The following is a 17,906-nucleotide window of genomic DNA, read 5'->3' on the forward strand; positions in this document are numbered from 1 at the left end:
AGTGGAGCCTCGCAGCGGCGAAACCGTGCCACGCCACACTAATTGCGCTGCATAAGCGCATAGGTGCGCCGCATTTTCGGCTCAGTTGAGGCACCCTCCCGGTCCCTCTGCAAGATGAGGCCCCCTCCGCAAGGTGAGGCCCCACGCAGTCTGCATGATCGGCCTGTAGGGAGGGACGGCCCTGCTCATAATGCAGGGGTGAAATCTTACAAGGTGCATGGCCTCCAATACCCCTCCTCTGGTTTATTGACTACATTTTGAATCTTAAGTCAAACTAAATTATTGAACACTGAATCTGAAAAACACATCACTATCACTGCTGATCTTTTTTTGTTGTTGATCATTTTAACTTAAAACATTTTAGCCAGTAGATGGCAGCAATGTGAATCAAATAACTGTATAAACTATTGCTACACAGCTTCAGCAACAGTGAGCACAGGATTCTCCATGTTGCAGGGAGAATCAGATGCAACTCAACCATTACTATACTCTGAAAACCAATGAAATATCTTATCCTGTTTTACCCAATTCCACCCCATACTTATTTATGTTTCTGTCTTGGACAGATCACATATCGGCCTGCATTTCCTTATTATCCTAGTGAGTAAATAGCAAGTTATTGTATGACATGTTCTGAAATTGTTTCTCACCTGTAGCAGTGAATTTGGGTATCTCCCTTAGTTTCAAAGTGGAATGATCTTTGGTTCTGTTACAGAAATAAACAACCACTACAACAAATGGGGTGAGGTTTTGATTTGGAACATTTGTGTAATGATCTGTTTTATATTCAGTTGTAACCCTGTTACTCTAACGGGGCACAAACAGTTGCAGCAAAACGTTCAAATATAATGCGAATAGTGTGTAAAATACGTTAGTCATGTTTTTGTTGAATTAAAAACACCAAGGGAAATTGTTCAGAAGTTGGGATTTAAAATGTTGTTAATTAATAAGGCTACTGACACTGCAAGTCCCTGTAGGATATTGTAGTGAGTTTTAGTTGGGGCACTTAGCTGAAGTAAACAGAAAGGGAGGGGAGTGTGCGCGAGTCTTTGGAAACAGGCATGCAGACAGCCGACCACTGCAAAGTGTTGAGCGCGGGACACACTGGCTTTAGCCCACACCGCTCTCCCTCTGTCCAAGAGAAGACCCGAACCTCTCATCCCAACCAATTATGTGAAACTCAGACGGGAACGTTAGTCAGATGTTTAAACTCATCGTCGCTTCATTGTACTTGAGTGCGGTCTATTTTCAACACTGTCACACAGTTTTCAACCAGGCTACAGATCCACAAGGATACCTGGTGTGAGATGCGGCAATGTCCCGAGGAATATGCCCACGCGTAAACTCTTGCGGATCCTTTTGGATTTTGTCAGCGGTCATATTTGCGGCACATTTGATCGACGTGGACGCGTACAGCTGTCATGAAGTGAAGACCGCTTTCCAGCTGCGGCAGGTCGGGCCGCTGCACCGCGTCCCGGAGACACCTGGCACAGGTGAGCCAGTGGGTTAGGCACCTCATGGCGAAGAGCACTTTGGCTGAAGTCTAGTTCAAACATCATATTTTGTTATGGATCCGCAGTCAGTTTATTAATGGATCAGCAGAGATTAGTCGTGCATTTAACTTAAACTACTATAATATTCGATGTCAGCAAACAACCTACCAAGTGCAAATGTGTTAAAAATGTAGTTTTTAATGCCTACAATTTAAAAAGAAGAAAAAGCCTTTGATTATTTCCAATGCTTCTAACCATTCTGTATGTCTGTCAAAAGCACACGTGGGTCAGCACACTTACTCTGAGTGATCTCCCAACAGCAAAAGTAAGCCCAGTCAAGTGGCAACAGCAGCAAGAGATAGAAAGACAAATATACAGAATTGATAGATCTGTCTTCACTTTTGTCATATTATTAATGTCAGTTCAGGAGACCTTAAAAACTGTTGGACCAAACAATATCTGTCTTATGAAAGTGATTGGTTATCATTTGTTTGGTTAAATCTAAGTTAAGTGAAGTGTGTCTGTCAATCCCTTTTCATTTTGCCAGGCATCATATCAGTCCATCGTTGTTCTGTACATCCAACATGTGTTATTATACTTACAGTAATATAACAACTCAGTATACAGTATAGCAACCTCTGATGTGTCTGTTTAAAGCATCAGAGCCTCTTGAGTTTTGCCACAACTTAAACATTGCTACACCACCTAACAGTTATTATTTGTGTTTCTTTGATACCTGCTGAGTTTTTGATCTAGAACCAGGGTAGTGTGTTGCTGATGTCTCATGATTTAATCTCTGTGGATAAAGAGTCAACAATATTGTTTCCACAACAGTAGGAGTGAATGATTTGAACAAGCCACCAACAACTCTTATGCCCCCTGGTCTTTAGATACTTTGGGTGGCATAGGCCGTTAAGAGTCCATGCCCTTGAGCTCAAGAACCACCTCAGGTTCAGCACCTCTGCGGACTGGTGCAATTTAATTTGTAGTTTGTCAGATTTCTGCCAGTGCGATGCTTGAAAGCAGCTTGAAACGCCTTGAAGGTTTTGTGGTATGTGCTTTCCTCTTGCACACTGAGGAAAGATTTTTTTTATGAGAATAAACATTAGCTCCAAATCTGTTTTGGAGGCAAAATGCATTTTTAGCAGGTTTAGGCTTTAGTTCAACTATGCTTAGTTTGCTTAACAGTTTTTCTGTAAGCATAGTGAGAAACTTTTAACCGATTATGTCATATTTCCTCTATGTGGGGCCGTCTGTATTGACATATATATACAACATTTGGCTATTCAGTGTAAATTATTATGTTTTTACTATCTTTTGAAGCCTTTCATCATTTCTATACATTTCCTAATTTTAGTGTGTCTTTCAGTAGGCTACTTTTCCTGGCAAATACTGAAATACTATCGCAATAGTGTTGCATGCAGGTTTGTGGCAGCTTGAGTATCACCCAGTCTGAGTATGCAAGCTGTAACAGTGAGAAGAGCAATAGATAGCTGAGTGGTAAACATACCTAGAGGGGCATCCAAACCACTTGATATGTTTGTTTAGCAGGGTGTCACTACTAGCAACAGAGGATGTCAACTTTATTGCAAGCAGTAGTTTTGGAAAGGACCTTGGTCTTCTTAGGATGTCAGGCGTCTAGAGAAACAGGATTGCGTGACAATATCTTACAGTCTGCAGTGTATTGGCAGAAGCTACATATAAGTATAGCAGCTGTTGATGAGCATTTTACCTGCCTGTGAGCATAGCAGCATACACGCAGTATGGTCTGAAGTCTATGGAACAGTCATTACTTTTAAATTATTTTTTCCCCCCACCTCTATATTTTATTTCTGAGACTCACCCTCCATAACATTTTTGTAAAACTGGGCTGCTATGATGCAGATACAAACTGCGGCTTTTTGGTCTGGACTATTAATTGAAATAAATATTTGTGTGTAAAAGATGTTTTGAACTGCATTTACTCTCCAAAACCTCTCTGCCCCTTCACAGCTAATCAAACATTGCTTTAACATTTTGGGCTTCTATCTTATTTTGCTTTTTATTTGTATTTCACCTAGAGAGGTTGTTTTGGGTCAGGCGCAATCTTGTCTTCAAAGCACTAACCATGGAAGCCGGTGTTTGAGTGGGAGAATTGGTGTATATGTGTGTGTGTACACAATTATGCTACTCTGTTTCAGTTCTCAGATCAAATGCCAATAAAAGCAACTCTTGAAATTCGAAGTGGCAAAACTTCAGCCCTTTTCACAGTCTGATGTTTGTTTTAGGATACAGTGCTGCGTTTCATTCATGTGTGGCGAACTGATTTCTCCCTAAGCGCCAGGAGTGTGGCAGCAGGGAACTTAAGAGTTGGCCAATTGGATATGATCCCACATGAAAAGAATCACACTTTTACGGTACAGATGAATATTTCTGTTTTCAAAAACGGCCACAATACGTAGTGATCATGCCTTATGAATGTCTCCTGTTGGCTAGCAGAGGTTGCAGAAGTACTAACATTCTTTAGAAAAATATGAAATTCTGTAATAACTTAATGTAATGTTTTAGGTAGATGTATACCCTATTCGATGTTCTACTATTTCTGTTATTTATTTACTGCTAATAGGGATATTAAGTCCTTTAGAGGCACTCAACATTTATAGAAACATACTTAGTTACATATGTGTGCTGAAACTGTTGTATTGAATGGCCATATAATGACTGGGGAGTATTTGACCAATACGGTATGTCCTTGTATTGAATTATTTCAGACCAAAATATTTGCTCTCCAGGCATTAAACGTGTTCTCTGGGCCACACTTTATAAAGAGTGACTTTATCTCCATGCCAGATTCAGCTTCAAAGGAACTTGAATAATCAGTGACATGAAGTTGCTTATCCTGTGATTATTTTTAAGAGTTATGACCACTTTGGTACTGCGGTACACAGCCAAATGCTCCATATTGAAATTACTACAGGGTGCTGATTTAGCCCTTTGGAGATAGATCACTTTGAAAGCAGACAGCTAGCAGTGCTGCTCACAGACACACTAATTCTACAGCTGGCTTCTTGGATAATGTCCTCAGATATGATCAACCAATTTTCAAGCTCAGTTAAAACTATCTGATTGAGCAGGGCTTATCTGATTGTGTACATACCACACACAGAAGACTTTGTTCGACTTATTACTGTTAAAAGACTTGGCAAGCTCTCAAAGCTCGGGGTGTTCTTTGATTGGCTGTAGTTATATTTGATTCCCTTTTTAACTTGGCCTTTCTCACTGAGAGAGCATGCCCATGTTGAACAGCTATACTGTACTCTGTTCACACCTAAAATGATTAGGCATGTCTTTTATTCCCCCGTCCTCTCTATCACCTACTCAATGTAATATAAATTCACACAAGAACATTACAAAAAACTAAATCCATTCAAATCTATTAGTGGTAAATAAAAGATAAAACCCAGACGTCTTCGCGTAAAAAGAAGGTAGAGATGAATGAACTGACCAGCACCCTAGATGCTCTTTCTTTATCCTACAAACACTCCAGCATTCCCAGTGTGGTCCAATTATAAAGCTAATTACTGTCTGAGTCGATCTCTATGCAACAGTTCTTATTGGATTTCAGCCTTAGTCTAGTTTTTGAGTCGATTGTGTGTGTCCTTACACTCCTTGCTTGCTACTGTGTTAGCAGCCCATGTCATTTTATGATGTTAGTACACTGCCAAGTATATCATCTTCATCTCCAATAATATAACCGTTTAGACAAGATGGACTTTCTGCGCTCTAGGGACAGAAATAGTGCATGAGAGGAGAGCTGGTTTCTGAGAGGGAGTGTTTAACAGACTATTTTAAATGCTAACATAATTACTCTGCCAGTTAGTGGCTGAGCACCCCTCTGATAATGCTGCTTTAACAGGTCTGCATCAGCCCACCAGCCTCTTTCTAAACTCTTGCTGTCCAACCTCTGCCCTCTGGAGCAACTTTGGAACCTGTGCCAAGCACTTTAGGTCTTTCCAGCTCAGGGTTTGCGAAAGCTAAACATTCCAGTAGTTTCAAGGTTGGCCAAAAGTGCAGGTATGCGGCATATACCCTTTTGAGACGTGTTTTCATTCAACATGGTCCATCCAAAACACAGCAGATCTGTGTAGAGTAAATATCCTGTATATTCAGTGGATCTGTGATCTTCAAAGGGAGCTGGCTTCCTGAGGCAGGAGAAGGGTTACTGCATTAATTGGCTACTTTCTAACAAAGTTATTCTTGTTCTCCGAAAAACATCAAAACGGCAGCATTAGCAACCCACAACCCTCACCGTCATCAACACATTCCAAATCATAACAACTTTTCCACACCATATTGAGATGTGAGCTGTATAAAGATACTTTTCTGGGTGCAAAGGTTTATGCATGTGTGTTTTAAAAAGTCTGGTAATAACTAACCATCTTATCTGCTGTATACTGTACTCAGCTCTGTTACTGTAGTACCACATTTTGAGAATGGCATGCAAGTTAGCAGGGCAATTATTCAGTGGTAGAGTTTCTCCACTCTGGAGTTTTGACTTGTGCACTGAAGGGCACTGAGGTGTTGCTGAGGGGATTGTGACTGGCAAATCAAGACCCCTGAGCCATGGCTTTAATACGGCAAATTACTCTCGAGGTATTTGTCACCTGAGGACGATTAAGGGAATTAAGATTCAGAGTTGACATCCAGTCTGGAGAGCAAAGTGTGTTAAGGTTTAGCCAGTCAGAATTACAAGTGTTCACATTAGCCACTAAGTACAAAGGACCAGTATAATTCAGTCCTTTTGGCCTATTCAAGTCAATACAATGTCACATTAAAGCCAAGAGTTGATATGTGAAATCAGATAAATAGCTACGCCTTGTAGATAAATTAACATCGGCGAGTGAGAAACTTTGAAATTTGCAAAATAATAAACAAATTCTGCGGAAAGTGGTGATACAAAAGTGTCCTCCCTCATACTTTGTACAGGTATATCCCTGTTAGTGCATTTAATCTGTTATTGCTTAAGTAAAAGTTATTAACAGTATAACAGTATAGATATTTACAGTATTCCCACATCTTTATCATCATTGACATAGCTGGCCGCCATTAGAAGGGCGTAATGGTTGAATAGACATTACCGATGATGAGTAATCAAGGTGTGGTGTCTGTAAAATGTACCAGTATCTGGACAGTCCACGAATGTAATATTACTTTTTCGGCAAAAATGTCAGCATGGACATTAACAAGGTTGTTGAAAATACCAGTTATGTGATGCATAAAACAACATTTACATGGTATTTAAAGGTTGAACTAACTGCCAAAGAAGTTATCTGTGAGAGTATTGCATTAATGATTGAGGCCACCATGACGCCTCTGTGAAGTACATGAACAGTGCATACAATAACTTTAATGGCAAAGCGGCAAAGAGAAAGGAAAGTTGAAGGCAACTCAAATGTCATTTTGACTTTTAAATGAACAAATCCACACATAAAGCCAAATGTATGCAGGAATGTCTTAAATTCAGTCATGCTGATCTCAGCCTAAGTCAAGTCAGAGACCATTCCCATCTAGAAAATCAAACATTTGAAGCAGGACTTGAAAATTGTTGATGATTCATGGTCCCTGAGCAATTTGACAGAGCTTGAGTAGTTTTGTAAAAATAATGGGGAAAAATTGTCCAGATGTTCAAAACCTTTGCTGTTGCCAAAGGTGCCTACCTCAGTTTGGCTGAAAGAATCTGTGTAAATATTTTACTTTTATAGATGCACATTTTTTATTGACATCAAATACCCATTAAGCCAAACCAAATGCTTTGTTATTAAACAATAACAACTTTTTTATAGGGTTGCAGCCTGTAGGAAAATGTAAAATAATAGTTTGGTTTCAAATAATTCATGTGTTACTCAAACACACCGCAGTCAGATATTAATAGATACTGTATGTTCTACATTGTAGACCTTAATGACGCTTGGAGTCCTCGAATGACTGTTACCCTCAATACGTTGAGGCCTGTGAGTCCTCAAAACATATTTTACCCTTCAGGAAGAAGCCACTAAAACACTGTCACTGTATACTGTAGGTACAATATTATATCTAAATAGCCAACTTAGCAATATGTTCATACAAAATGTGACATGGCTTCTAAAGATTCCAGAAAGTGGCATGGTATATTCGTGACACAGTCAGCTTGCCCTGACTGCTGTGGTGGCTTTAACAGCCAAAGTCTTTCTGAGTATCACTTACTCCATGAGCTACTCGCAAGGGACGGGGAGGCCAGGCTGGATTCCACTTTGAGTCCCTGGATATTAGTTTCATATCACAGATAACACACAAACACAAAGGAGAGAAAGAGCCAGCCAGTGAGGAAAACAGGGTCATGGACAGAGGAGGAGAGAGGACACACGCCAAATATGGAGATATGACATCCTTAAACAGAATTAAAACAATATATCATGCTTTCAACAGGCAAATAATATGTGACACAGTTACCTAATGTTTCCCATGTGTCTCTCTAAGTCTGAGTTAATGCATTATTTTATATTTACATTAAGAGTTTCACATTAAGACCTAATCGCTATCCAGAGAAAAACAGCTCAAGCTTGTTATCGTTAAGTGTGTGTCATTAATCACCTTATTTAAAAATGATACGGTTCCGCCGATAATTATGGAGTGATTGACAAACATGTCCTATTTTTAGACATCAGTATGAAATGTTGGATGACGAAGGCCTTTAGGGTTTGTTGTTGCATGTCATTTTAACAGACACATTTATTCCACCAAATCTGTACTGCACAGCCGAACATACCCCCAAAAACGTAGTGCAAATGTTTTCATGAGTTGCTGCTCTTGATTGGTGAGGTCATATTAAATAAGATCATTTTAATAAACAGGGATTATTAAATCAAACGGTCAAACTGAGATGACATTCAACCCCAGAATGAAGTAGACTCACCAGAATGCACTTTTGTCTTTGAAACATAGGTCAAACCCATCGATTTAAAACTGACATATCCATATATTTTTGGAATTTCTTCATATTTTTAGATTTTCCAATTGAATTCAGAACTTATTTTACAAGACGTCAGCATAAAAATAAAGGACGAGTGAAAACAACACTGTCATATGACATACTAGATGTATTTAAAAATGTGTTATTTTGTGTTTAAACACATTTTGAAAATGATTGGGTTTCTTTTTTTGTGTAGAGCATTATTAAGCCTGATAGCAGGTACATTGAGAAGTACCAGATGTAAACTCAAAACAACTGCTTCACATTGTACCCTCTTAAATGTGGTTATATGCCATCTTTATACACTGATGGTCAAGGTAATCCCTCAATACAGCCATAACGGTATTAGCAGGGAGTGCACTGCTACAGCATTGGAGATAATGAGCTGTAAGGGGCAGGACAGCCAGTGATGACTTCACTCGCCTGGCTCTGGGGTGGGAACAAATGGAGCCTCGCTGGGTAATTAAGAGACACCCAGGCCTCACTGGGATATGCCAGGCAAATGGGAGAGAGGGAGCAGAAAGGGAAAGAGGGATTGAGAATGCAACCCTATTGTGTTTCATGGAGGGATTTGGACAGTGAGGCACTGGTCTTGCGGTCTGTCCTAAGGCCATGCTTTAGGGTCTGGTTACAACACCTGCCTTCAGCCACCCCCGTCCAGCCCGACCCCTGTAAAATGAGTTATCATATCAGACTTCTGCATTATGGAAATGTCCGTGTGCGAGGAAATGTGTGGGAAAGGACCATCTTAATAGCCCATGCTAATTGTGAGTGGTCTCAGTGATGTCATTACAGTGTTTATATTTGTAGCGAGGGTGAGAAGAAGGTGACACTGGCAGGGTGCACAGCTGATGTAATTGTGCCTGAATGATCTGTTCTTTGGATCATATTATCTGCAGTTAGGTCATTGCCTTCATGTGGTTGTTCTTAGCTGCAGTATTATAGCTAATAACTGTCTTACTCTAAAGGTGATCTCACACAATTTACGGCACGTGCGTGTGTTTGTGCATGTGCACAGTTATTCAGCATGTTCATATCGCAAAATGCAAGTGCATGCATGTGTTTTTATGGGACTTTCAGTATACATACATGTGCACATGTATATCTTGATGACATGTGTGCAATTGTATGAGCCAAAGGTATTTATATATTTAGCAGGGACAGTATTTTTAGCAGCAAACGCGGATGAATTCTTGGTCTACTTTCTCACCCTCCCACGGTGCCTCCTCTGTCTCCCAATGGAGTTATGGAGTTATGGGCCGTCTATCTATGTGCATACTCAGGACACTATACATATACTCACACATATTTGCACAGCAGTGAAGAATCATAAATCTATGTCTCTACATAAGAGACGTTATCGTATCTAATCCAAAATGTATAATCCAAATGTTCTGTGATACATTGTTAGTGACTTAGATGAATGCTGATATCAAACTATTAAAGAAATGTGACATATATCCTTCTGCTTGTCTTCCCTAGATGTGGATCTGATGATTTGTAAGCACCAGGGTCCGTCTTGCTGCACCCGGAAGATGGAGGAGAGCTACCAGTTGGCTGTAAAAAGGGAAACCCTCCAAAACATTCAGTCCTACAGCTATGAGCTCGAGCACCTCATCTCCGGCCACTCGGATGCCTTCCAGGGTAAGTGGTCGGACAAAGGGGCCAGACTGGGGTTTGTTACGATTGGCCTGAGACACTGAGTTGTTGTTGTTGATGGATGGGAAAGAAATGATGCGTGTTTGGTGAGGTCATTTCGCTATCTGGTACATGTTGTACCTGCCAGTATTTGGGACTTAGAGTATAACATGCTTGCTTCTGCAAAGTATTTAATTTAAAACTTGACCCAGCTTCATGCTGACCTGCCACTGAACTTGTGACCCTTATTCAGATCCAAAATTCAGCAATAAAAACAAAATACCTATGTTTGTTTTCTTGCTTCCAACGAATATTTATTTGTCCAATATTTTGTGAAAAAAGTTTTGCATTCAGTTCCCTAGGGTCAATGTAGCTGGCAAGTGTGCAACTCAGGAAATGGGCATGGCTTCACTCCCCCTCCCCTCCCCTCCCCTCCCCTTTCTACTGTGGGTTTGGCAGCAACAGAACTACAGAGAGTGATCACTGAGGGTAAATGGGGGGGAAAAATAGGGTATAGAGGCCTTTTTCCGGGCCTCCAGTGTTTGTTGTGAGTTGATCTGCTTTGTCATTATGTGACCCCGCTGTCAGGACAGCAACACAATTACCTGAATCCTTAAACAGATGACAGTAGTTTTGGGAAGTAAAACAATCTGTGCACAGTCATTATTTTTGTTTGTTTGTTAAGTGTTTATTTGTGGTGATTCTTTTTCCTTGCGCTGCCTCTTTGGTAGCCTGGTCAGTTCAGATGTCTGAGTTCCGAATAAACAGACCCTGCTGTAGATACAAAGCCTGTTTGAGCTAGGTCTCGCCTGCCAAAGGGTTTTGTGCTACGCCCAACTGAATCAAGCAATGCACTATTTGCCCAAGCTTGTCTTTCCTCTTCCTCTACTGATTGCCGTGTCATTTAAATTTGAAAATTTCCGAAATAGACCAAGTTTTTCCTCCACAAAACCTCCGAACACAATCCCACAGAGGGCGGGAGACGTGCTTTGGATGTTTTTAGTCCTACAGGAATTTTGGTACCATACAATTAGTTTTATAAGACAATGGATTGGTTAGAAGCCATGTTGGCAAAGTTGTGTTTTATGATGGATGGGGATGTGTCCAATTCTTATCCCATGTTTAAAAAAAGGTGTAATTGAGAATAAAACTGTTGAGGGAATAGACCTGGAGAGTGTATTATTTGTAGTGTTGTCATGGAAATGATTACTGTCATGTTTAACTCGTGAATACAGTGTTTAACGTAGCAAAGCACCACCAAGATATGAATTTCCACATACAAATGACTCTATACGTTTTCACAGAATGGAAATGAGCCTTCTTACAGATGTTTTACACGCAGTTTAAGTAACCATGTTCGAGAAGTGTTTCTGGTATTTGTCTTTTCCATCATCATTAAGATCTTTCCCTTATTACCTCATGTCTGAGCCTGTCAGGAGAATGAACATCAGGTGTTCCACATATCCAGAAAAGGCCAAGATGGAAAATAACAATGGAATAACAATAGAAACTGGAGTATGGTGGTGCTGAAAAATGATGATGTCACTAGCCCTCAATGTACAAGGCCTTCTAAGGACAGTCTCTGTGCTGTCTGAGTGCCTCAAGTGGAATGTGAAGTAGCAAGTGTCTCATATACTGCATGAAGTAATGAGAAAATGAATTTGGCTGATACCCTGGTACAGTTATTCACACACTGGGACATTGGTGGAAAATTGTTTGTGGGTAGCTTTCTTCTCCTACCCCTTTTTGTTTGTACAATATATTTCCGACGGCATCTTGCAGTTCACCACTGAGCCACTAGTGTGCAGGCTAAAAACTCTTCTGCTGTTAATCTGTTTATTGGATAATACTTTCATGATGTGGCCACTGTTTTCTCTACTGCTTTCCCTCCCTCTGTCTTTCAACTCATACTGCAAATCTTATAAAGGCAATTCCTTTGTGTGTATGCTCTTTATCCGTTGTAGCTTTTATTGTTTTAACTCAAAATCACTCCTGCTGATTGTTAAAGTTTGGCCAAAAGGACAAGCCCGTTAGAAAGGAGATGCTGTGTGTGTGTAAGGAGTGTGTCTGCGTGTGTGTGTTTGCGTTGGCCTGCATTTGTTTTGACAGCTCTAAAGGCCCTACTGTGCTTTGTCTTGTGTGGGAGTTGTCATGTCATGAGTATGACCCCATAAACACAGACCACATTTATTAATGCAATGAGAGTTTGTCCACTAATGTTACCGATACTGTATAAATATGAAGGATCAGGTTCATGTGCTTTAAAGTGAAACTGAACCAATAATCTTTGGGATTCTCCAGATATTGCCTTCCACTTTCACCCTAATACTGCCACACCCTAAAACCATGCAGGCATGTTACATATTTTTACATAACAACCTCCTTTCCCCGTAGTATATCCTTTCCTCTATCTTTCCTCCTACCATTGAACTTTCCCAAAACGTACAAAAAGATAACCCTCTCTCACTCTTAACACACAAACAGACCGAGGTAATGAGTGTTTGGGCCTGGTGGTGGATAGGATAGGTGTCAGCCCCAGAGCCCAGTCTAAGCTGCTCCAGTTTAAAGCTGCCATCAAGGGATTTTGCCTGTCAGCCTGTTGTAGCCAATCAGATCTGGAATAATCTTACTGACTGGACACCTCTCTGTGGTGTTCTGATTGGCTAAGACAAAGTTGAACAGATGGATTAACCACTTGAATCTTTGTATGTCTGTTTGCCCCACTACTCGTTAATCAGTAGATCTGTTGGGTTAGACTCTAGAGCCTTACTTTTAATTAGTTCCAACAACCTCTCGTATAAATAACTCGTTCAGTCCAATATGCAGCAATCACTTGTTGGCAAGTTGTTGTGCAGGCAATCCAATTTGTTTGTGAGTGCGTGTGCATGACAGGTGGGAATGATGAGCAAGAGAGTCAGTATCTGGGTATAGTATCTACTCACACTGCTGGGGAGCAGATGTCAAGAAAATGCTGACACTTTTGATCACTAGTGTCACCGATATGAGCCCACGGCTAAAGGCCACGGCATCTGTGTGTGCGTGTGTGTGTGTGTTCAACCATTTTGTGCATTGTGTATGTGTGTGCATAAATCTGTACCAAAGACATGAGAGCATGTACAGTATTTACCACCCGTGCAAGTCACCAAGACCACCTAAGGATTCAACTTGTCCTCACAAGAGTTGACAAACTCTTTTCAGAGAAATGCCTTTCTGCTGGCCTAGATAGCTCTCTATCATAAATGGAAGTGCATCTCATTTCAAACTTGACGTGCCCGTTAATAAAAGGACTTCATTTGAGAAAGAGAGAGAGAGAGAGAGAGAATAGAGTCTGTGGCAAGGATGATGCCTTTCCTCACTGAGGCGACATAATTAGCAGATTCTTGTCTCATCATCCAGGAACTCTCCAGAACACCCCTCCCCCCCCCCCCCCCCACACCCCTGCTGTCCTGGGAGACGGCACATTCATGAGTGTAGTTGAATGAGATGACTCGGAGACATGACAATTGGTGATGAAAGAAAATAAACACTGACTTTATGGTTTGTTGGTGTGTTCGTGCTTCCTCAGGTGTCCCGAGTTCAATCAACTGTAATTGTCTCTCTGACCCTGATTGCCTTTGTGGTGTCAGTAGACAGTATTCTTCATATCGGTTGCTCTTTACACCACTGTCTCTCATTCCAACCTCTAGGCGCAGACAGATGGATGAGAATATCTAGCCTAAAGCCTTATTGTTTATAAGCCACTCCAGATGAAAATTCCTTTGCTGTCTTCACTTTTACTGTCAAGATCATCCTGGGTGGCTTACACAACACACCCTCGGTAAAGGCAACTGTCTTATTGATTAAATAGTGGTGATTTATGTGTGTTTGTGTCGGCATGTGTGTGTGTGTCTGCATGTCTATAAGTGTGTGCGAGTGGGAATGATGAATCACTTGGCTGTGGTTGCCTATCTTCACTCTTTCGTCAGAATAAAACCCCCTCTATCTGTATCGCGATCTCTCTGCATTTTGTCTGGAAGTCCTCTCACGTTTGCTTGTGATCTTGTTAGCCTGTCCTCTCTCACATCATTATATTTTTGTTCTCTTACTTCATGTCTGCATGTTTTTTTTTCCTGTGCAGATGTTTTGACCGACAGGGTTATTGCTCTAGAGGCTGATGCTTGGACACAGGATGACATTGCACTGCACCATGAGCTCATGCTCAAATTAGGGAGGATATCCGGAATCCATCCCTACACGTCTCATTTAATCACACAGGGTGGAGTGGAAACGTGTTTATGGACCTAATAGTGGGAGCGAATATATTGCGTGTGTAAGTCTGCGAGTCTGAAGGATGTTTGCATTTTATCTACGCCTCCTGAGTCTCCCGAGTAGACATGACACATAAGGGCAGGATATGTATCCCTCAGAGTTTGCAGGACTCTGGGAAAATGGGGGAAAGAACAAAGTGAAAGAGGGGGAGGGAGGGGAAAAGCTCAAAGCCCCTTGCAGTCATAAAGTCACACTCAAAGCGTCCCTAATTACCTCTGCTTTTTGTCTGTCCCTCTCACGTAAGCATGACTATGTGAATATCAAGAGAGTCAGGCCTAGAGGAACAGAAAAAAACGAGAGCTTCATGGTTACCCACGTCAGAGAGAAAGTGTGCTCAGGTGTGCTTTGAATATGGTTCTATCAGGTGTGTGCATAATGTGGTCTGCCTTTCAAGACTGTTGAATCAACAGGTTTCTGCCCTGGAGATTCACACTGTACTGCTGCTCTCTGAAAACTCTCCCTTTTTCTTCCTTGGTGTCTCTCTCTGACTGTGGTCCATGCGTTGCCAGCATTGTTTGCTTAACAAGAGCATGCTGGACCAGGAATGCTATAGGGAATCTTCATGTCTCAAAGATAACCCACTTGCCAAGCGTGCAGAATGAAACCATAAACACTACATTCTTCTCCATCGCCCCGTAACTTCATTGTTTTTCTGCTCCCCAACAGCCTCAGTCTTCTTCAGCCATCCATGCTCCTCAATATTACATTCAAAGCCTAAACAAATATGAGCTCTGTGTAGATTAGCTTGCCGCCAGTCTCCACAGCTATAATTTGACATACTAGCATGAAATGAAACTGAGATAAATACCCCTTCTTTTTCTCGCCAACTCCATCTCTTCTCTCATGGAATGACTTTCTGACACTACTCTGCATACACTTTTTCTGAGGGTGCTTCTCAGCGATCCTTAACAAACACTCTTTGAGTAGACTAAGCTTCATTAGTCTCACTACTATTGTGTGAGCATAATAAGCTTGAGGTCCAAGGAAGTTTCTCTGTAATCTCAGACAAAGTCGCATCTCCTGGGGCTTGTACACTGTCCAAGACAATTTGGCTTTTCTGGAACACAATCTGTCTGGCGGGGCTGATGGGATTTGTACTCAACTGCCGCTGGTCGGTCCAGCCTGGCCTTTCCAGTGTCCTGTCTGCTGCACCCTCCTTCCCAGAATGATCCCACAAGTCATAAAGTGTGTGTGTCTTTGTTTGCGTTGTATCTAAGTTGTAGATATTCATCTGCATTAGCCGACATGTTTGTGAACAGCAGCTGGCTGTCCAAACCTTTATCAGAAAACATCTGATCAACAACATAAGTGAGAGACTCTTTCTCAAATTGTTCAGTTTACAAATTAGGTATTGTTAAGGGAAATGCTAGTGGATGTTGACCAAAATAAGGTCATTCTTGGAGAAATAACGAAGTATTGGTAAGCCATAGCGTGAGGGAAAGAGGGCTTGAACATCCAATCTGGCCTGACTTGCATGTCTGTGAGGAAGAGCAGCTTCCATCCGGCACCTGTGGGAGATCAGGGTGTGTTCCTAATATGTGTTTTTAATGCATAAGTGGGTGAGCGTCGTAGTTTGCTTGTCTCTGTGTTGTGACTCACACGGTTACTTCGGCCCAGAGTAGGTTGGAATTGGCTTTCCATCTCCTGTGTCTCACTACCAACTCACTCCATCACTCCCTCATTCAAGTCAACCCTCTTTCCTCATTACGCCCTGTGTTGGACACTCCTCTGCTTCCTCCCCTTCCCCTTCCTCGCCTCTATGGCTCCTAGCTCACCATTAAGGAGTCCCCAAAGGCTTTATTCACAAATCCTACAGCCATTCATCCATTGTATTCTGGAGGAGGAGGAACATTAAACGAGAGAAATGGGGAGACAAAAAAAAGGATATGGTTCTAACCCTGCCCAGTGGAGTCTTGTCTGTATGATCCATGATGGATTATGATATCTGTATGCCAAAATGAACAGACATGGGTCTGATCCTAAATAAACCACTGTGCAACTGGAACAAATTCTTCTCTCATAAATGTTTTTATAATTTGATCTTGATTATTCAGTATTTCCCTTTGATTTATTTCAGGCCACAAAATGGGTTCAAGCATTTTCGTTGTTTTCAGTGGCATAAGAAAGGGGCTTTGCTTTTGTTTGCTTTGTACAGCCCTTTGAGGCATTGCTTGTGATTTGGGGCTATAATACATTTTGATTTGATGGCTTAGGCTTTATCAAAGAGTAGTTTTGGCTCATAGTTGGAACCATGCCAGTGACCCTGTCTATGAACAAATCATAATACATCTGAAAAATGAAAATGGGCTACACCTGCTAAGAAAAGCGGAACATATTTCATTAGGCGCTCTTTCATCTTGGACTTATTTTACACCTCAGTCAGTTTAAGGGTCTGGTTCATGTTCATCTAATGTTAGCCTAAATGTTTCCTTTCCCTTTTCATGAAAGTCTGGAGTCCAGTCTCTGGCCGTTTGTAGTCATCATCAGTTTTCACTTATATACTAGGTCGTAACCTTGATGAAGCTTTTTCAGTTATCAAAAACCACAGGCTGTAATCAATGTGGCCAGCTTTTAGAGGAATTGCCTTTCCATTCTGCAGATCTGAACAATATTTTACAACTCAGTCCCTGGAATAAAAACCTGTTAAGCAGTTTCTCCAGGATGTAAAAAAGCATATACACTTACACACAGTAAATGTCAGAAGTCATTCTTACTTGTGCACCTAACATTCTTTTTGATGTATCTTTAAGAAGCTATCATTAAGTATAAATATGTTTACGTTTGACACTGTGTCCTGCTCCTTAGCGCTACACTACCTCAAAAGAAACACTGTGATTTATATACCAATAAACACAAGAGAAATGGGGGGTCACTATAGACCTGTGGCCCTCTTAATGTGTAAGACCAGAGGTGCTGTCCATCAGCCTGTCAACAGTTTGCCCTCATGCTGGCCCTCCATATCTCCCCTTTATGGCATTAGTCATTTGAACGACTCTCCCTCCCTCCCCTGCTCTTCCCATCGCCCCCGCGCTCTGTCTCCTCTGTCCCTGTCCTTCTCTCGTCTGCTCATTCCCCCGCCTTCGATCATGTTTCCCTACTTTGGCCCGGGCAGGGAGCACTGATCCCCCCTCCTGTCCAATCTCCACCAACACTCCTCCCCCCACACTACATTAAAGCCCAGTGCACCCAAATGCCCCTGGCATCTGTGGAATTGTTTATGTTTCAGAGTTTTGATATAGCTGAGCTGCTTTTTTTTAATTACCACCACCCCCTGCCCCTTGTCTCCACCCTCTCAAGCCGATTATCCCACCTGTTAGCTTCCTGATAGGACAAGACAAGCACACAAGGATTTGCAGCCAGGATTTGCTAAACGTTGTGCACACACGTGATTGCATACGTGATTGCATATGTGGTGTTTCTAAAGGGGCTTCTGGAGTCACAGAGTTTTTTGCACGAGTGCAGCCCCTCCAGTTCCTGTA

The 17,906-nt window shown here is 41.5% G+C and overlaps 1 protein-coding gene across 1 annotated transcript in view; it reads left to right on the top strand.

The window, feature by feature from the left end:
• Positions 1-1,100: 1,100 nt before the first annotated feature.
• The window catches only part of gpc5c (glypican 5c), a 95,185-nt gene continuing 78,379 nt past the window's right edge, over positions 1,101-17,906 (top strand). Inside the window, exons 1-2 of the mRNA XM_034137309.1 lie at positions 1,101-1,493; positions 9,964-10,125. Coding sequence (XP_033993200.1) covers positions 1,316-1,493; positions 9,964-10,125 — 340 coding nt within the window. The 5' untranslated portion in view covers positions 1,101-1,315. The remainder of the gene's footprint in view (positions 1,494-9,963; positions 10,126-17,906) is intronic.

This window comes from Trematomus bernacchii, unplaced genomic scaffold, assembly GCF_902827165.1.
Source record: "Trematomus bernacchii unplaced genomic scaffold, fTreBer1.1, whole genome shotgun sequence".
NCBI lineage: Eukaryota > Metazoa > Chordata > Actinopteri > Perciformes > Nototheniidae > Trematomus > Trematomus bernacchii.